General features: G+C 39.4%; 1 protein-coding gene across 1 annotated transcript in view; it reads right to left on the reverse strand.

The window, feature by feature from the left end:
• Positions 1-230: 230 nt before the first annotated feature.
• Positions 231-21965, reverse strand: part of LOC149846239 (prefoldin subunit 3-like) — a 29818-nt gene continuing 8083 nt past the window's right edge. Inside the window, exons 2-6 of the mRNA XM_089997899.1 lie at positions 17599-17656; positions 17254-17325; positions 914-1033; positions 716-817; positions 231-641 (exon numbers count right to left, since the gene is read on the reverse strand). Coding sequence (XP_089854025.1) covers positions 570-641; positions 716-817; positions 914-1033; positions 17254-17325; positions 17599-17656 — 424 coding nt within the window. The 3' untranslated portion in view covers positions 231-569. The remainder of the gene's footprint in view (positions 642-715; positions 818-913; positions 1034-17253; positions 17326-17598; positions 17657-21965) is intronic.

Consider the following 21965-nt stretch of genomic DNA (forward strand, 5'->3'; position numbering starts at 1 on the left):
TGGAGATTGATAGGCTTTTCGAACTTGACATTTGTTTTAACATCTTGGTACTAACAAATAAACTAAGCAAATAAGCAACAGTGAGACAAATAACAGAACTAAACACAGCACGATCAAGATATTCTAGCAGAATGAAGAGCATTCACAAATACATTTACCTCATGCCTATCATCAGGTAGATCAATATTAGATCAAACTTAGATTTTCCCACAGAAATGACACATGACAGAGTGGACTAGCCTGATTCTCATGCATTTGGATATTTTTTTCCTTGCGTGCAGCATCTCAATGTTCATTTTTTTTTTCTTGATTTGTCCACTCATACAAATTTTCGTCATCAATACCATCTTTCCAACAATTCTTCAAAAAATTTAGACTGATGGTACATACCACAAGCAAGCATCTGCCTGCCTGCTTTGATTGAGAACCAAGACCTGCTCAGGTTTTTGTTCTAAGGGGAATAAATAAAACTGAGACACAAGAACAAGTAAAAGCCACTGGCAATCGAGAAAAATACCACATAATGCACTACCCTAGCAGAGACTGGGTGATTAGATAGGCACAACATCTCAAGTACCTTTACCAGCTTGCTTAATCCTCCGTTGATGAACATCCCAATTGTACACTCGTGCAATGGTAACCTGATACAAGAACACAATGACCAATTTGCAGGAAAAATCTATCCACAAAGAAAGGGAGCCCAGAATCACTTTACCTGTGTTATAGTCACTTGGTCCCTTAAGAATTGCAGATCAGCAGCAATGACCTCTAAACTGGCTTTAGCATTTTCCAGATTCTTCTTCAAAAGTGCATCAGCCTGCTTAAATCAGTGAGAACAAGAAATCACTGTCATCTTAAATACATAAAAGCTCAACATATTAGTAGCAAAGAACTAGATGCATTACAAACCCACTTCTTCACAGGAATACTCCAGCATGACATTTGCTCCCAACCACAGACACACTGAGTTGGTTTCCTCAATCCGAGTTTTTGAATAAATGCACTCGGAGACTTCAAAATCAGCAATCAGTGCCTGCATTACATGTTCATGGAGAAGCATACGTTAGACGTCACAGATCAAGGACACGTCAAAACAATTTAAAGAAATAATGAAAGATTGATGCATATGCTCAAGAAAGCACCAATACAGAAAAAATAAATTCTACGCATGGGCAATTATGGCATGTGGAACAATCTCATACTTGAACTGCATAAGCCATAATGATATGAGAAAACCTCAGTCCACAATTAAAACTAACAGAAAGTAGACAATAATGAACTATCATGCTTAAAGCTTTCGTTAACTAAAGCTGAAGATCAACTCCTACTTTTATGACAAGATAATAAAGGAGAAGCTCCAATCCGCTGGGAAACAATCTGGGTTTGTTCCAGAATATTGGGGATAATCGGAATGCACAAAAGAAACAGCTTTTGGAATTTCATAATATAGACCATCCTCTCCATATAATAATTGAGAGTAATTACGAATTAGTTTAGCCTGGAAAGGATAGTTAAGACTTCTTTTTTGTGGAAACAATTATGCAGGAGACCATAAAAATTTCAAGAAAATCAGCCAATCCAGAAAGAACAAAGGGCAATTTAACAGCCCGCAACATTGAGTGCAGTTTTATACCAAAAAAAAAAGACAACTCTGCAAGTGAATTTGTTATCCACGCATGCAAAGACATCCATACATTTTAGTGCATGCTAGTAAGTCCACAGAATTCTTTGGCCCCTAGAAAATTCATGAAGTGGTGCCTCATTACTAAAACCAGACTATTAACACCCACAAGGGCTCCGCTCATTTGGTAGGGATGGCTTGTGAACGTCACCAAGTTGACAGGATGTCACAAGTTTGAAACCCATGGGTGACATCCCTTGCCACAAGGTCGAAGTTAGGTATACTCCCCAGTGGGCAAGGGGGCCTCAAGGGTTTTACCAACCGGCGGCCAGCCAATGAAGTGGTGCCTCACTAATTACTAAAACCAGACTATTGATGGCCACAAGAGCTCCACTCATCTGGTAGGGCCAACTTGTGAATGTCATCAAGTTGACATGACGTCACAAGTTTGAAACCCACAGGTGGCGTCCCTTGCCACAAAGTTGAAGCTAGGTATACTCCCCAGCAGGAAGGGGGACCTCAAGGGGTTTTACCAACCGGAGGCCAGCCAATGAAGTGGTGCCTCACTAATTACTAAAGCCAGACTATTAACGCCCACAAGGGCTCCACTCATCTGGTAAGGCTGACTAGTGAATGTCATCAAATTGACAGGACGTCACAAGTTCGAAACCCACGGGTGGCGTCCCATGCCACAAGGTCGAAGCTAGGTATACTCCCCAGTGGGCAGGGGGGACCTCAAGGGTTTTACCAACCGGAGGCCAGCCAATGTGCGGTCGGTGATGTGGGAGGCCAGGGGTGTTCCCTTGAATTATTCAAAAAAAAAAGCACCACATTATTAACACCAGTTCCTTTTGCTAACATTCATAATGTTTATTTAGAAACACAATCAACATAACAAGAGTTTTACCTTCTTCACTTAAAGATGTGCCAGATGGCTGTAATCTAAATCCTTTTTTCTTGGATATCATGCAGCACACGTAGCTTACATATTCTTCAATATAAGCAACTGAATTTTTCACTCTTGTTTCAGCATATTCAACTGATTTTCCAGGCAACTCATCTGTTCAGAATTTGTTCAAGATTTGTTTTTGAGAAATTACACTAAATTCTTGCTAAAGCAGATCAGGTCAGAGGTACCACCTACATCAGTTATACAACCTATTGGTTATATACCACCTTGCCTAGATGGTGTCCAAAATGCACACAGTCACTCTCTGGATGAATGGCATTAATGATTTGGTATGAACTATGTAACATGGACACCAACATGGATATAGGACACATGAACTTGCTTGGTACCACATGCAAAATTTGAAGAACTAGGATATGGGGCATATGATTGTACACGCTTGTGCCTGTTCACATTAAAAAGAAAATTAATCTTAAGCAATAAAGCATAAATGTCTCTTAATGAAAACTTCTGCACAATGCTAAGCTATTATGATTATTAAACATTAAGCACTAAATCCAAGTTAAAAATTGAAATGCATGTAATCGATGAGAACTTTTAAAAGGAAAAACACAGCTACAAAATAAACGATCAAGATAAAAAAGTAAAAAGGATGAGCTCAGGGACACTATGTTGACTGTGTACAACATAAGTATAAGCATAACCATATCTATGAAGTTTCATGGATGTTTGCTGTCATTGTCATGTAGACATAGGAGACATGGACACACATGCTAAGTGTTTCCATGGCCTAGGGTCCATGTTACATAGATACAGGTGCAGGTACAGGGTACAAACATGGAAATTCTCAAAGAGATGTGTGTGTGCATACAAATACATAAAAAAGTACACAATTAAGTTACAAAATGCTCTAGACGACTCTAAATTACAAACAAAAAGTATAAAGCATGTCAAAAACTAACAAATATATAGTTAGCAGTAGATACTTTTGACATCTAGTGTAAAACATAAACTGATTGGATCATGAGATGGATACATTGAGTCAAGTTAAATTGAAACCTAGATGACCCATACCTAGGAGTACCCAACACCAATAAATGTACGAACAGGGAAGACCTATGTCACATGGATACTCCACTTTCACCCTGTATCATATCCCCTTATATGCTATTCATACTGAAAACTTCATAAAAATGGATGTATCCTCGTATCCACAGCCGCATTCATGTGGCATAGGGTAAGGCATTGGTATGTGAGCCTTGTAGAAGTACCTATCTTACATAGCCCAAGGTGTGGATGTCCAAGATGGAGACATTCTGACATAGGCTGTTGAGTGTCATAAATCATGAAAAGTTTGCATCTAAAGAAACCATCAGTTATATTACCATCCATTGGAAGTAGAGCCTTGCCAGGGTGCTCAGGTTAGACATACCCCTTACGATAGCGCTATCAGGTTTACCTTAGATGTCATTTATCCTATGTTGAACAACATACAAGAACCCATTATCACACATCTCCTTGGAAGGATGGTCCTGCAGGGTATACGGTCACTCTCCAAATGAATGTAAAAAAAAAAATTATCCTACAAATGGTGAGGAAAGAGATGTTCTACCATGGGTTGTTGAGAATCATTCATCATAGTATGAATGGCACCTAAAGTTATCCATTAACCCATATCAGAAACTTTTGATTTAATAGATCAGATTAAAATTGTTAATGAATTCAACTATAGCAATACAATATTTTCTTTGAGTGGAATTTCACGTTTTTTTAAAAAAATTATTACTGATTTCTTTTTACCTTTAGAAGATTTTCATTGCTTTAGTGCTCCACCAAAACATATCAAACTATTTTATGAGCAGAAGCATCATCTTCTCTATGAAATGCTGCTTATCAATGACTTTATTCCATAGCTTCAGATTTGCCAATAGCCAAATTTCATATGAAACCTCTTTTCTAGGAAGGAAAAAAGATGCTTTGTTGTAAAAAGGAAATAAAGAACCGTACAAGGTGTGATATCAGCACAATTCAGCATAAAGAGAATTATAGAATAAAATATTCAAAAGCAACATTATCAAATATACCCACTTGAATATGGAAAGTTTCCCAAGACAAACCAAGAGTAGTAATGAAGCCATATAATATTAGCCCAAACATGAACTCCTCTTGAATATGCATCGACAAGTACCTTCGTGTTCCCCTTAATATTCCATTATTGTGTTCTTTCCAAGTTTACCATCAAGTGGTTAGAACCGTCTTCACACATTAGGGCTGTAAATGGGCTGGATTCAATACCAACCCAGTCAAGTCCAATAGATCAAACTTTGAGTACACGGACTAAGGCTTGGTTCAATCTGATATAGAAAAGGCTTGCCCTGGTCCTGGTCCAGGTCCAGATGGGTAGGCAATGTGCCCAACTTAACAAGTTAAATACCCTTCTATGAGAAGAGGATGGGGGGAAGAAGTTGCTGGATTACACAAATGGGCCAGATTTGGATCTTAAGCTGGACTGTCTAGCTTATAATGCCTGAACTAGGTCTAGTCCAACTAAAAGGCATCCCTAGCTAAGTCTGATTAAAATCAGGTTCATATCAAAACAGGTCAGGTCCTTCTCCTACCCAATGACAACCCACACATATTGACTTTTATTTGCATCGATCTTCCTAAAACAAACACCCAGGTCTTGTTCCATAATCCTGAAATACCTAGCCATAGTTCTATTTAAGTCTCCCCAAGAAGTAGGATCCAACTGTTAGAAGATCACATTATATCTGAGAGGGCATATTGTGCTTCTCTTTTTCTTTCTGTTATTCTACTTTTTCTTGTATTTATGTTATTTCTACAATTCTTAGCAGACTATTAATTTCTTTTTGTTTTTGTGATTTCCCCAAGCTATGATGGTGTTATCCACTATTGTGGATTGGTGACAATAAAATCAAATTCAAAGAACTAAATCCATACTTGGACCCTGCATCCTTACCCTTTCTTTAGGAAAAGGAACAGCATCTGTAGGAACTGACCCGAACTCTTAAGTGAAATAAGGTGTTCATTAAAAGACTTTATACTCGTAAAAATTCAATTGCACACAAACCTTTATCACGATCCATAAAATCAGCCTTTCATTGTTAAGTGTATGAATTACTTTAGTACATGATGCACCATTCATTGTTACGAGTTTGGGTGCTACATGTGCATGCATGCATGTCCTTGCACATGTGTGTTTGTGCAAATACACATGCATGAGAGAGAATAAAATATGGCTCATGATCTTTGAACCAGATTTACAGCAGAATAAGAAAGAAAAAAAGAAGGGAGTGGATAGGTTTATTTTTCTGTAAAACATTCCTCAAGAGAAGGAGACGTGTGGGCTGGCCTTTTTTTATAATAACAGACTTCACACTTTACAATATTGCTCCAATGTTTATCTCTAATATAATACAAATAAAAGGGCAAAAGAGTAACACAGAAAGTTTAAAAATATAAAGGACTCTCTATGACGTGAAATGGATCTAGACACTCAACCAGATCTGGATCTTTAGGTTCATATCTCAATAGCCTCTCTCAAGTTGTACATGGTATTCACCATGGACAACTTCTTCAAATACCAAAATCTCTTAACTATCAGACCCTTTGTAAAAATATCTACAATCTGATCTTCAGTTCCAACGAACTTAGTCACTAACTCTTTTTCTTCATTCTACTGGCTAATGAAAAGCTGATCAATCTCAATATGTTTGGTTTTGTTGTGTTGGACCGGATTTATTGATATTTGGATTGCACTTTGATTATCACAAAACAAAACAGATCTTGAGACTTTTTCTACCAATTTTATAAGAAGAAACATGATCCATGTCAATTCTGAAGTGACTCCAGCCATAGCTATTCAACTTCTGTGCTAGACCTGGCAACAACTCACTGTTTTCAGCTGCTCCATGCTATCACATTGCTGTCAATAAATACACAATAACCAGAAATGGATCTTCTTTCATCTGAATCTCCAGCCCAATCAGCATCAGAAAATGCTAATAACGCCAACAAATTTTGTCTGTGTAACCTTCTTTTATACACCAAGTCATCTCCCATTGTACCTTTTAAATACCTTAATATGTGTTTCACTGCCTCCATATGAGTGACCTTTAGCATATGCATAAACCTAGTGTTACGGACCCTTTCCTGCTCCAGGTCTGACCCAAAGGATTCGCCCCCCAGTCAGGATCTTATCCAGAGGAGCCACCTAGCCCCAGGATCCATCCCAGGGAAACCTCCCAGCCCGGAATCCTACCCAAGTTGAGATTCCCACTTCCTCCAGGACTCACTCACCACCAGACTCCTCCAGAGAGTGGGACATCCCCCTTGAATCCCGTCCAAGGAAGGATTGTGGATGTACAGTTTATCTTGATTTCCTTTTTGTTCTATAAATAGGCATGTATAGCTCCTCTATTCTTTAATGAAATTTATTGAGTTCAACCTCCGAGTTTCATTCTTGTTCTTGTGTGTAAGTGCTCCTTAAGAAAAAGACTTTCCTCTCTCACCCGTCCATCCAACTCCATCGGCCAGTCGGGAACGTGTTTTCTCACTTTCAACCGTGCCCATGCTTCTGCCTCAATTTTCGTGCCAAGCATGCAGGAACGACTCCTTTGGGAATCGGGTCATGACATTTGGTACCATAGCAACCGTACCCGAGAAGCCACGGCGACCAGTCAGACTGCACTAAGCAACGCAACAAGGGCCCACACCCTTCTCGATTTTCATGCAGCGATTTCACCGTTTGTACAACCTTCTCAATTTTTGTGCATCTAAATTAAATTTTGAATTGTTAGAATCTGATTATTCTTAGGAAGGAACGGTATAGGCCTGCATCCAAATCCGATTTTCGAAAATTCATCATTGCAATTTGACAGTACTAAAAAATTCCCTAGGCCTAATCTCAAATCCATAAATCCTGAAATTTTTACCCTAGGAGCATACATGTCTTAGCTTTCAAACACATTTTACAGATCCCCAAAAATTATCTGGGTCGTTGAGATCTGGTTCGATCTTTGGAATGTGTTAGAGCCCAAAAACCAAACGAAACCTATAACGTCTTGTCCCATCCCGAAAATAAATTATTTTTGACCCCTTAAAAACCTTTAAAAATCACCAAAAATAAAATTTTACATACCTGAGACCTATGACCAGAACACCAAGCTCATAGCCACCCTTAAACCCTAGCCTAGCCCTCTGCACCATTTGAACCTCTCGCAGTACTGTAGCATGGCACTGTAGTGCAGTACCTAGTCTGCTACAGCAGAATCGTGATTCTCATCAATCCGTGAGGAATTTTGCAACACGATTTATTGCATTGGATTCAAAATTAAATTTCCTAGCCAACCACATGAGCCGCAACCTCAAATTTGGCATATATTGTGCACAAAACGCAAAATACCCAAAATTGGACCTCCGGGGGCATAGATGCTGAAATACGCCAACTCATTGATTACAAAGGAGTGTCGTGAATGCTTCATGGAGGAGCATGGAAGGTACAAGATAGACACGACGAAGTGGCAGTGAGAATCCGCCGAGCAACGTGAAAAATCTCTTCTGGACTTGGATCATTTATTTTGCAAATCTTCCATCGTTCTTCGTGGGACCATACGAAGTTTGTCAGAAAACAAATCTAGTTCTTCATGATGTGAATCTTGCATCATTCTTCGAAGAAGCATGCATAATCATGTCGGCACCCCAACCGATCAAGGAGATGCCTCTGCAACAAGGGAACTATGCAAATCTATAAGTATGCCAAACATTGTCCGAACTGAGGCAAACTAACAGCGTAGTGGAGTACCAGGCTGAGTTCGAAGGGCTCAACAATTAGGGGGTCGATCATTCCCAAGAAGCACTCATTGGGACTCTCACCGCGGGCCTTCGTTCCGAGCTCCAAACTGAAGCGCAAGCCAGTCGTCCCTTTAGCGTCCTCGAGTGCGATCAGCAAGCATGGTTGATGGAAAAGAAGATGCAGGGATCGAAAAGAATCCGAGCGAGATTCGGATTCGGATCCCAGAATAACCAAATTTGTCCTCCCTTCAGATACAGATCAAGCGAATCCAGTGCAGCAGCTGATTTGAGTGGATTCAAACCTATTTTTAAATCCCCTTTTGATTTCGTGCATGTAAAATTGAATGTTAAAAAAGAGTCTCACAATGCCATGGTTGAGCGACGTAGGACGGGGATGTGCTACCATTGTGATGAGGTTTGGCACCTTGGTCATGTATGTAAAACCATGCATATGTATCTTGTAAATAGTGATAGTGAAAATAGTGACGGTGAGGAACAAAACCAACACAAGAAGATCATTGTCTGCCACCTCAACTTAAAAGTTGCCGAACTATATAAGGAAAGAAGTTGCCGCTACAACCAGATGAAAGGGTCAACGTTGATATTTGACTCAAGAGGACGAGAAGAGGAAGACCGGTTGGCAGCCCAGTACTAGAGTTTCCGCCTTGAATACAAAGTGTGTTTGAGAGGAGTGGATTGTTACGGACCCTTTCCTGCTCCAAGTCTGACCCAGAAGATCTGCCCCAGTCAGAATCTGATCCAGAGGAGCCACCCAGCCCTAGGATCCATCCGAGGGAAACCCACTCAGCCTGGAATCCTACCTAAGTTGGGACTATGGTGGGACACCCCCTCAGAGATTCACACTTCCTCCAGGACTCCCACTCACAATCAGACTCCTCAAGAGAGTGGGACGACCCCCATGGAATCTCATCCAGGGAGGGACTGTGGATGTAAAGTTTATCTTGATTTCCTTTTTGTTCTATAAATAGGCATGTATAACTCTATTCTTTAATGAAATTTATTGAGTTCAACCTCTGAGTTTCATTTTGATTCTTGTGTGTGAGTGCTCCTTGAGGGAAAGATTTTGCTCCCTCACCCGTCCATCCAACCCCGCTCTTTGTCGGCCAGTCGGGAACCTGTTTTCTCCCTTCCAGCCACACCCTGCTTCTGCCTTGATTTTCGTGCCCAACCCGCTTCATGAGCCAAACCTGCAGGACTGACTCCTCTAGGAATCGGGTCATGCCACTGAGACACTTGATTAACTCTATATGTAATATCAAAGTGAGTAAAAGTAAGGTATTGAAGCATACCTACTATGCTTCTATATTTAGTGGGGTCTCTTTACAACTCTCCATCTACACTACTCAATCTTTGATGGACAGGATTTAGGGTTGACAATGACTTGCAGTCGTTCATACCTGTCTTGCTAAGAAGATCCATGATGTACTTATGTTGAATCTTTCAATTTCCCAAAATCTTTCATATGAAACCTCACGCTCAAAAGTAGTTTGATGTTTTTGACATGACTTTCTGAATTTCCTATGACTATAATGTAATCAACATAAATGGATAAGAGAGTAATTATCTCATATTTCTTGAAAATAAAGGAATGATCCAATGAAGATTTCTGAAAATCATATTTTTGGATTTCTAAAGAAAAACTTTCAAACCAAGATCTTGAAGTTGGATTCAATCCATATATAGCTCTTTTTAATCTGCAAACATGAGTATCTGGATCCACAACATTATAACCCACTGGTTGTTCCATGAAATCTTCTTCATTCAAGTCACCATGTAAAAATTAGGGGTGGCAATCGGGTCGGGTTGGTGGGTCGACCCAGCGGGTTGGTGGGTCAACATACCTCAACCCGAACCCGACCCGTTTATTAAACGGGTCGGCTGTGGCAAACACAAACCCGGCCCATTTATTAAATAGGTAACCCGACACGACCCGCCAACCCGTTTAATAAACGGGTTGGCGGATGGGTTGGCAGGTTGACCCGCCCGCCTAACCCGTTTATTAAACGGGTCAGCCGGGTTGGCATACCCTTAACACGAACCGGACCCGTTTAATAAACGGGTTAGGCGGGTCAACCCGTTTATGACACGAACCTGTTTATAGCCAAACCCGAACCCGCCTAAGAGGCGGGTTGGCGGGTCGGGTCAGAAATTGCCACCCCTAGTAAAAATGCATTCTTTATATCTAACTGATTTAGATCCCATTTATGATCAACAACAAGAGACAAAATTAACCGGAGATTGCACATTTTAACATGACTAAAAGTCTCATCATATTCCAAACTGTATTCTTGTGTATAACCCTTCGCAACGAGTCTGGCTTTATATCTTTCTATAGTACCATTAGGCTTATATTTTATTTTATACACCCATTTTGGACCAACAACATTTTTATCATTTGGTCTTGGGACTATATCCCATGTTTGCCACTTTATAAGGCTCTCATCTCCTCATTCATAGCACCTACCCATCTTTTATGTTTGATTGCTTGACTATAAGATTTGGGCTCACCGTGTTTGACTAATTTAGTTTAAAATAATTGGTGTTCTCCAAAGAAACTGTCATAACTTACCCATCTTTCAACTAGATGTTGAATCCTTGTCGATCTCCTTGGTTCAACAATATCATTTGGAATATGAAGGGTTTCTCCTAAAGATGGTTTTGTGCTTGATTCTATGGGCCTTTTAGTATATACAACACCTCCTTTGTACCTTTGAGATTCAATTGGTGGTTGTCCATCATTAGGATCGCTATCCTGCACATTAGGCTGCAGCTCTTCATCATTTAAGTTAGATGAACCTTTAGTACATTCCTGTGCATAATGTTCAAGGTTGGAAAAGGCAAGAAGTTCAGTATTCAGCCACGGCTGATAATATTTTGTATGTGATGCATATTTTAACGTATCTTGAACAGATTTTTCTTTGGTAACGTTCTGAAATACCAGCTCATCAAATTCAATATTTCGGGATATTCTAATACACCTTGCAACATGATCATAACAGCGGTACCCCTTATAGTTATCTGCATATCCAACAAACCCGCATACATAAGCCCTTTCATCGAACTTGATCCTCAAGGACTTATCTATGTGCACATAACACGTGTCTTTTAATTCATCGTAATCTGGATTCTTCCCATATAACTTTTAAAGAAGGATTTATTTCCCAACCTTTTCATTGGCTTTATCACAAAACAGCAAAATGAAAGGCTTTTGTCCATAAAATCATGGGCATATTGTTAACATGAATCATCGCAAGACTGCTGTCTATAATATGAAAATGTTTTCTTTTGGCAACACCATTTTATTAAGGTGTAAATGGATAAGATATTCTACGATTAATTTCATTATCATTCAAATAGTCAAGGAATTCCCTTGAGCAGAACTCTCCACCTCTATCACATTTAAAACTAAGAATAGGACAAGGAAAATGGTTATTAAAACATATGAAACTTGCGAAATATGTTGAATACCTCAGATTTATGCTTCATAAAAAATATCCAGGTATAACGAGTGAAGTCATCCAAATGTGACATAATATTTACTTTTAGATAATGAATTCTTAGGTGCAGGACCCCAGACATCATAAAGAATTACTTCAAAAGGTTTGGAGGTATTATTAATAGATGAAGGAAAGGGCAAAATATGACTCTTACATATTGAACAACTTAAACATAAAGAACCTTTAGACATTTGACATATACCGGACTTAGGAATAAGATGATTAGAAACAAATTCCTCAACAAAAGACCTATTACATTAAGTTAAACGACTATGCCATATTTCAGGCTTATTTGACCCATCAATACTAGAGACATAAATAAAAGAAGATGACGACAAGGACAGCAGCTTCAGTTTGTGAAGCACTTTAGATGTTATTTTTTCAACTTGGTTCTCCCTGAAGACATACATATTCATGCATCTCTCTCCTTCAATGAAGGAGTTATCCGTGAGAAGATCCTTAACATAAACAGAATCAAGGGTAAATGAGATATGAGATGCTTGAATTTGTATCAGCTACAAGTTTAGAAACAGATATCAAGTTTTTCTTGATATTAGGAATATAAAGAACATTGAATAGGGAGAGGACTTTAGAACTATAAATAGGAATGGAGACTCAACCAACATGAGATATGGGGTACTGAGTTCCGTCTTCAGTCACAACATTGTCTTTATCATGATAAGGAACTAATCTGGTCTCACTTGATTGTGCCTTTTGTTGTTGCCATGTATTTCCACCTTCTGACTTGTTTTGAACCATATTCAACCGAGAATTATACTTGGGATCATCCTTGAACCAACAATTCGCCTGTATGTGCCTAAGTTTCTTACACACGTCGCAGGTAGGGATGCTCTTCCTCCTTGATTGTTTAAAAAAGGCATATTCGGAGTAGGCAACAAACCTCACCTTGCTGCATTTCTTCTTTCACATCCTCTACCTCCACAGAATCTGTGACGCCTCCCACGGAAGGATCTAGTATAAAAACACATCTTGAGAATCTCCCTGTCCTCTATTTACACTGTCTTATAGGCCTTTAAGAGACATCTCATAAGTAACTTAGGCCACAGATGTTCAAAAGTAGGGAGAGCTTCAAGACACTCTAAAATGGTAGAAAATACATGGCAATCTGGCCCTAAACCATTTAGGGTCTGATGTACTTTGTCTTTGTCAAATAGTTCATACCCGATTAGGGCTAACTGATCGGTTATGCCCTTTATCTTATTAAGGTAATTCGTGATAGAGGTGGTGTTGTCTTTCTTCAAATTTTGAAATTCACGCTTCAAAAATATTACCTTAGACTCTAATATCTGAGAATAAGTCCATGCTAAATGCATCCATAACTGCATAGCCGTAAAATCATATGGGGCATCAATCAAAACTTATTGCGAAATGGTTGAATTGATATACGAGGGCCTAATCCCTTTTCATCCAACTGACGAACTATGGATTCTTGATCTAGGATGAAGAAATGACCTATCCTTTCTCATCCTTTTTATCCTGCAAAGTAAACATTGCTGAAACCGAGACGGGCCGATCCCGATGTCCCGACAGATCCTGACTCCTTATAAAGAGAGTAATTTTCTTTTTTCAAATCAGGAAATTAGAGTTATTGAGTTTTTTTATAAACAAACTGTGGAAGAAAATTAGAAGACAGATTTGGAGAGGAACCCAAATCCATATCAAATGATCCTTTAAACAATAAGAGATGATAGAAGGGATAAAATAAATATATATGAAGCCAAAAATATCAGACAAATGACCTACTTCAAACATGTATCAAGCTATGTCACACGGACTCGGCTAAAGGGTTGCCGCACCCACGTCGACACGCACGGACTCGGGTGCGGACTCGGGTGCGGCTTTGGACTCGGCCCAGACTCGGTCAACTCCGAGTCGGACTCGGTCAACGAGTCCGGGCCGAGTCCGACCACATTTTGGACTCGGTCAATTTTGACCGAGTCCAAAATTGTCCAGTTCGAGTTTTAAATTTTGTTTTGGATCCGGGTCGGGTCCAAACCCGACCCAGATCCAAATTTTTTTTGGCAGCCGAACCCTAAAAGGGGTTTATCGACAGGGAGAGGGGCTTACCCTCTCGATTTTGCCTCTCCCCCTCAGCCCCTGCAGCTTTCTCCTGCAACCACGCCGGCGATCCGAACTCCGGCGACAGGCAGCCACTGTCTCCCCCTCCGTCAGGTATGTCGACCCTGCTCGTAGCCTCCCTCCCTGCACCCTCTGCTCGCAGAGGAGGGGCTCGGCCCCCCTCCCTGCACCCTCTGCTCGCAGGGGAGGGGCTCGGCCCCTCCCTGCACCCTCTGCTCGCAGGGGAGGGGCTCGGCCCCCCTCCCTGCACCCTCTGCTCGCAGGGGAGGGGCTCGTCCCCTCCCTGCACCCTCTGCTCGCAGGGGAGGGGCTCGGCCCCTCCCTGCACCCTCTGCTGGCAGAGGAGGGGCTCGGCCCCCCTCCCTGCACCCTTTGCACGCAGAAGAGGGGCTCGGCCCCCCTTCCTGCACCCTCTGCTCGCAGGGGAGGGGCTCGGCCCCTCCCTGCACCCTCTGCTGGCAGAGGAGGGGCTCGGCCCCCCTCCCTGCACCCTTTGCATGCAGAAGAGGGGCTCGGCCCCCCTCCCTGCACCCTTTGCACGCAGAAGAGGGGCTCGGCCCCCCTTCCTGCACCCTCTGCTCGCAGAGGAGGGGCTCGGCCCCCCTCCCTGCACCCTCGGTTCGCAGGGGAGGGGCTCGGCCCCCCTCCCTGCACCCTCTGCTCGCAGAGGAGGGGCTCGGCCCCCCTCCCTGCACCCTCTGCTCGCAGAGGAGGGGCTCGGCCCCTCCCTGCACCCTCTGCTCGCAGGGGAGGGGCTCGGCCCCTCCCTGCACCCTCTGCTCGCAGAGGACCTCCCTGCACCCTTTGCACGCAGAAGAGGGGCTCGGCCCCCCTCCCTGCACCCTCTGCTCGCAGGGGAGGGGCTCGGCCCCTCCCTGCACCCTCTGCTCACAGAGGAGGGGCTCGGCCCCCCTCCCTGCACCCTCTGCTCGCAGAAGAGGGGCTCGGCCCCTCCAATATTCCCTGTTTTATTAACTTTATTTTATTTACTTATTTAATTATTTTCTTTTCAGTTTTCACTTTTCAGATATAATGGCGAGTTCTAGCGGCAGATTTATGATAAGTTTTATTGTTTATCACACTCACAAGCTTCTTTATGTGTTATATTTTGGTAAGTTTGTGTTGTTAAGAATTGCTTTTTTTTTCTTTAAAATTTACAATCTTTATGTGTTAATTTATTGTTATATATATAATTATAATATTTAAAATATATATATTTATAATATATATTTTTTAATATATATATATAGCCGAGTCCCCGTGTCCAAATTTTTTGGAATTGCGCCGCACCCGTGTCGCACCCGCACCCGCACCCGCACCCGCACCCGCACCCGCACCCATGTGACATAGGTATCAAGGCATAAACAAGATCCCTTTTTTTAGGGATCGAATAAAGCAGAATACGTAAATACGCAAGTAAGAATTTCCTTCCGCTTTTTTTTAAGAAGCCTTGAACCAAGATACTTTGTATATATAGAATTCGGTCAAAACAAGAAATTGATATATATATATATATATAAAAATATATATGTATATATAATGAGAAAGAAATACCCAGTCCAAATATAGATAAAAACTGATGATATCCAGATCTAATGAGACATGATATCAAGATGAATCAAGAAAAAGTTTTAGAATATTGAGAAAATCAGATCGAGTTCACCGAAACTCATGATATTCAGATCTCATATCAAGAAGAGAATATCAATTTTTCTGACAAACTAGATAGAAAACAAAATATCAAAAACTAATTTAACGTCAGATCTGACATTCAGATGCAAAAGATGAGAGGATTTATCACAGCAACCCGACAAGATTTGATCAAGAAGGGGACGACAGATAAGACAGATATAAACCAAATTGATTAGATCTGATATAAAGACAAAAAAATAAGAGAGAAGGAACACAAAACAAAAGAGATACAAGGCAAAAACGTCCCGGAGCAACGATCGAACACCTGGGTTTGTCAGACCCTCCCAAAAGTGTCTAGGTTGCACCCAAATATGTATCCGACTTGGTGCGGATTGAGAAAAGATTTAGAAAATAGAAGATAGAAAAGATTTAGAAAAGGTCACCCAAAAGCCAGATCAAGATCTATAAGAACATACCTGGAAGAAATCCAATCAATCAGCCCTCCTTTGATACCATAATAAAATATGGCCCACCATCTTTGAACCAGATTTACCACAGAATAAGAAAGAAAAGAAAAAGGGAGTGGACAGGTTTATTTTTCTGTAAAACATTCAGGGAGGTTTATTTTTCTGTAAAACATTCAGGGAGACGTGTGGGCTAGCCTTCTTTCGTAATAACAGACTTCACACTTTATAATATTGCCCCAATGTTTATCTCTAATATAATACAAATAAAAGGGCAAAAGAGTAACACAGAAAGTTTACAACATAAAGGACTCTCTATGACGTGAAATGGATCTGGACTAACACAGAAAGTTTACAACATAAAGGACTCTCTATAATGTGCAATGAATCTGGACTCTCAACCAGATCCAGATCTGGATCTTCAGGTTCACGTCTCAATAAGGGATACAAAAGGCTAGCCAAAAGAAAAGTGGAAGCTCGTTATAAATAAGTCAACAGAATGCCCATAACAGCTCGGTTCATCTACTAGGGGTGACTTGTGAACATCACCAAGTCGAAGGATGCCATGAGTTCCAAATCCATCCATGTGTGTGACCTTTGCTACAAGGCCAAAGCTGGGTATACTCCCTGGTGAGCAAGAGGGATCTGGGCTTTTACGCCAATGAGCTCGCAAGTGATGAGGTGGTTTTCTCCAGTTATAAAAAAAAAGGCAACAAAATGAAGAAAATTACGTTATAGATTACATGAATCAAATAATTTTTATACTTAAATTGAGTTTTTAAATCCTTTATTTCCTAATAATAGATTTTCCTAAGATTGAAAATGGCTACCACTAAGAATGCATTAAAAGATATGTGTTTTACAGAATTGCCACAATCTATTTTTTGGACATTTACTTGATTGAGGACTTGAATGTGAAAGTCACTACAGTCCATAATATGTATTGATATCTTTGTCAGTGGACCAACTTTCAAGAGGAAAGAACAAATACGCCTGGACACATGGAATGTTCACAAGGTATTCCTAAGATACTTGGGGGCATTTTAAGGCGCTATTTCAGTCTTCTCAACTAAAAGCTGATGAAAAAACATAGATTCAACGAAATCCATGTTTATAAATAACATTGGTTGACAACAAATGAGAAACATATAAAAGAACAACTAATCAGTAATTAGAGAATTAAGCATATCAGACCTCACCAGTTCCCTGTTTTGCTTGCAATGTACTCACAATATCTAGGCACTTCTTGATGTCCGGAACTTTTGCCTGAAACAAACAAAAAAGAAAAACTCAGGTTAGTTAACAAGAACCATTTCTGGCTCAATAAATGCGCAAACATGCAATCAAAGGGATAAACAAACATACACGAACTTGTATCATCATTTTCTTTTTCAGATCAAACTACCCATATCGCAATTGATTGTGAGATAGAAAGCGGAATATTGAAATAACAATGAGTAACAATGTCCAAAGTCTGAAAGTACGATCCCAGATGTCCAATTGTCCACAAATGGAAAAAAGAAAAAAAGCAACAATCACCTGAAGATCCCTCTGCTGCGCAAGAAGCTTCATTTCTACCAACTTATACTGCTGAAGTCTGTGAAAGATGAAATAAACACTTAAAAATCCATTAATTATTTTGAAAATCAAGCAAACAATATGTAAATTATATAGAAAAAAACATTGTTGTAATTAGCGTATCGAAACCCATATTGTATGAGCCTGAGATAAAAAAACTTGAACTTAAAATCACAAAAAAAATTGAACAATTACAAAAATAGAGAAAAATCTCCAAAATTTTCAAAAAATTCAGAAAAAATTATAGAATGAAATAGAAAAAAAAGAGCATGAATATATGCACTATGAGTAACTAAACATAAACAGGAACCAGTAAAACATTGGATACGATACTGATAACACTCCTAACAAACATTTAACAAAAATCACAAGTCACAAGCATGAATGTTTGATATCAAAGTTATATATTACATAACAAAACAAAACAAGAAGCATCTTATTCTATCAATCATAATGAAAACAATATTCAAATGATGAACCGTCTTCTTCCGAGTTGTCTTGTTCTCTTCCTTTATACATATTCATTTTTGGGCCACCATAATCATTGTCATCATCCACCTGAGCCTTAATCTCAGCCTCCGATTGACTTCAATCCTTATCATCCAAGACACCAAACTCTTCTTCTACCCACTCATTCAATATATCGAGGTTGTCACTCCTGATGGGATTGTAAAGGATCTTCTGGTATCTTCTTGATTCTCTTTGTATTTGTTTGCAATATTCAAATATTAATTAAAATACAAGTTGTATTAAAGTAGATCCACTAACATATATTTTAATGTTACCTTTGCTTCAATCTCATATTGTAGATGACGCATACAAGATCATTTAATTGAGAGTACTCCAATCTATTTCTTTTCTTTGTGTGGATGCACTAAAAAAAATTCAATTTCTCTTGCATCCACTCCTGATGCATCCCTAGCTCAATATACGTTGTACAAACCTAGATAATGAAGGAACATCTCCACCAAACCTATTTCACCATTGGTTTGAACCAACCAAAAAAAATACATATCATGAGAGAAAATCCTTGCAACATAAAAAAATACATAATTAAATATAATAACATTGAATTTCAAATGCATATCTGGCTGCAATGAGCTACACAATTGGATTGTGTTCCTTCATCCAAAGTCCCCCTCGATTTGTTCATACTTGGTTAACTCCACATGAATTTGTCTCTCGAGATTATGATCTATATTAAGTTTCCCAATGAAGTTCAAGACGCTTGTTTGCACCTCCCTATCATATACGAATGTGGGGGAGAATTTGATGGTAGGATTGAAGAGGCAGCAACATGAATGTCTTAATAGAGTTGGTGAGTCCGTCACTTATCAATCACCCTCCAAACTGGCATATAAAACTTTTTTTTGTTATTGAAATTTTCTCTAATCTGCTCTTTTACCCTATCCATATCATCATACAAGTAGGGCATAGTTGGAGCCTCACCACTGCCCACTATCCTCAACACTTTCATGAGTGGCATTGTCATCCTCAAAAACATACTGCACATCTTCCAAAACTCCATAAAGAAAATTATCTCAACTCCAATAGATTTTTGTGCAATCTTCATTGCAAACCACTCATCTGAAGCAAACATTTGCTTTAATGCATTTTGATGAATGACAAGGCTTTGTACAGATAAAACATTCATAGCAAACCTTGTTAATGCAGAGCGTATCAACTCGGCTCTCTTGGTAAACCTCGTCATCAAGTTTAGGATGGTCGAATGATTATAAATGAATTTTGTTACCTTTTTTGCACATTTAGATGCACTCATAAATGCCCTCCATCTCATCAATATCTTCAAGCATGAGATCAATGCAATACGCTACGTATGGACACCAAACAAAGCATTCATAGCAAACTTTTGTCTATTAGACATATTAACAAATTTAAATTTATATAACACCTTTAAGACACAAAATCAAAAAAATTACCAGATTTCGTTGTCGCCTATCCATCCACCCCTCTGCCATGATGGTGCAGCCTATAGTCTTTCAACTCTTTGAACTCACCACACCACAACTTCACTTCTGCAACAACTTGTTTCAAAATCCTGCCCTTCAATGCATGATAGGAGGGCATCTTGTAACCATCTCCTATACTAGCTATCGCATCAATCATAGCCTAAAAATGATACGATTTTGCAATGTTTAATGATATGAAAGTCTCATAAAAAAATGCTCAATTTCTAGATCTGTCTGCTCAATCATTTGCTTAGATGTCATGGCAGAACATATATCTGATTGGGCTCCAGGGGTCATCCTAGGTGGAAAATAAATATCAATCCTCTATTATGGACTCGTAAATCCCTTATCTCCTCCCCTCATTCCTCCACTACTACCACCAGATCCACAATGAGTTGTTGCATGTTCAATACCACCGTTCTGTTAAGATTGTGTGTGTGTGTGTGTGTGTGTGTGTGTGTGTGTGTGTATTTTCAGTTATATAGGTATATGCTCTATAGGGGCATTTTTGTCATTTCACTCATGTAAATAAAACTATTTATTAAAACAAATTTTTTCCTTTTTTTCTTTTTTATTTCTAGAATGTATTTTTAGAGGACCTCTAGGGGCTCTATGGTCAAAATGACCATAGAGTCGTTGGGGACTTTCAACGGTCAAAAATATGACCATTGGGAGATCCCAATGATCCTCTTCTCCTCCCTTTTGGTGTATATATATATATGGGGCATGTTCCCCTCTTTTGTATCATGCTTGTATTAAGCACTAGATCAATAAAAGGTTTATAATTTTTTACTTTTTGTGTATATTTCATTTGCCTTATTGATCTTTGTATTGTCTCATAGAGGACTTGTGCATATGCACTTGTATGATTGTAATCTTGTAAGCCTTTAAGTGGCTAGTGCTTCCGTGCTTCCACATACTTCATTACATGGTATCAAAGCCATAGTGTTCTTGGACGAGAAAAGTTGCCATCAAGTGGTTGTGCTTGTGACATCATCCTCTCTTTTTCACTTTCTTCCTCTCTTACTCACGCCATGAAAACCAAGATTGATCTCTCCTTCAAGCTCCATGGTTAAAATTACATGATGTGGGCGTGTGCCATGAAAAAGAATCTCAAAGGGAAAAAGCTATGGGGTTATGTGATGGGCATTATTCCCGAACCCCAACTCAAGCTTACAAAACTAGAAGGAGATCAAGAAAAAGCCCTAGAGGGAGATGCTCGTACTAAAGTTATTGAAAATCATCATAAACAAGTAAAAGATAAGAAGAGTAACCATGCGAAAATTCTTGCATGGTTCATGAACAACATCGAACTTAAGGTATGTGCTAACATTGCAAAATTCTGCAAAACCAATGAAGCTTGGTTTTTTTATGAAGGGTATGTATACCCAAAAGGATCTTGCAAGAGCATTTTTTTTGCAAGAAAATGTTATGACCACCAAACAAGGTGAAATGAGTATCAAAGACTATTATAGTGCTTTAAATCCCCTATGGAATGAACTATAGTACTCTTAAAGCCTAAGTGGGTTACTATTGAAGATGTGAAACTTAGGCAAAAACAAATGGAAGAGATTTTTTCAATTTCTATTTGAGCTTTGTCTTGAATTTGAGCAAGTTAGATCTTCTCTCCTATATAGATCTACTCATCTTCCTTTAAAAGATGCTATTGCCGAAATCATCCAAAAAGAAACTCGTCTTGGTATTAGTAAAAGTTTTGATAAAGTCTTGACCGTATCTAAACCCGACAACCATGTCAAGACATAAGCCTCTACACTTTGGGAGGCAAAATAACTATAGTAATAATAATAACTATAGTGGAGGAAGAAAAATGATTATTTGTCGTCATTCAGGTCACATTAAACCTGCTTGCCCTAAGTTAAATGAAACATTCAAGTTTATTCCCAAAAAGGAAGAAAAAGGCAAAAGTGGAGAGGATCTTAAATACACACTTGGACAAATATCCATGGCACTTCAACAAATTCTCAAAGCAACTCCTTCTACATCGGGTGCCGCCATTGCCTCCACATCCTCACCCAATACGTACTCTTGGATTCTATATTCGAAGGCATCTTTCTATATGACTCCCCATGAGAATGCCTTAACCAATATATGCATCAATTCAAATTTATCTTGTGTTTTTACAGCTGATGGAACCATTTTGAAAATTAAGAGTATAGGAACATTCGATTCTAAAAAAATTTAATTTTTTTTTGTTCCAAAAGTTAGAGTTGTTCTCAAACTAAATTTAAACCTTTTTTCGTTTCTCAAATTACCGACCATGGATATGAAATATATTTTTCATCTAATGGTTTGCTTTGTGCAGGATCTTCGGTCCGAGAAGCGGATTGGGCAAGGCCA

Source organism: Nuphar pumila, chromosome 2 (assembly GCF_984573655.1).
Source record: "Nuphar pumila chromosome 2, dmNupPumi1.hap1.1, whole genome shotgun sequence".
Lineage (NCBI taxonomy): Eukaryota > Viridiplantae > Streptophyta > Magnoliopsida > Nymphaeales > Nymphaeaceae > Nuphar > Nuphar pumila.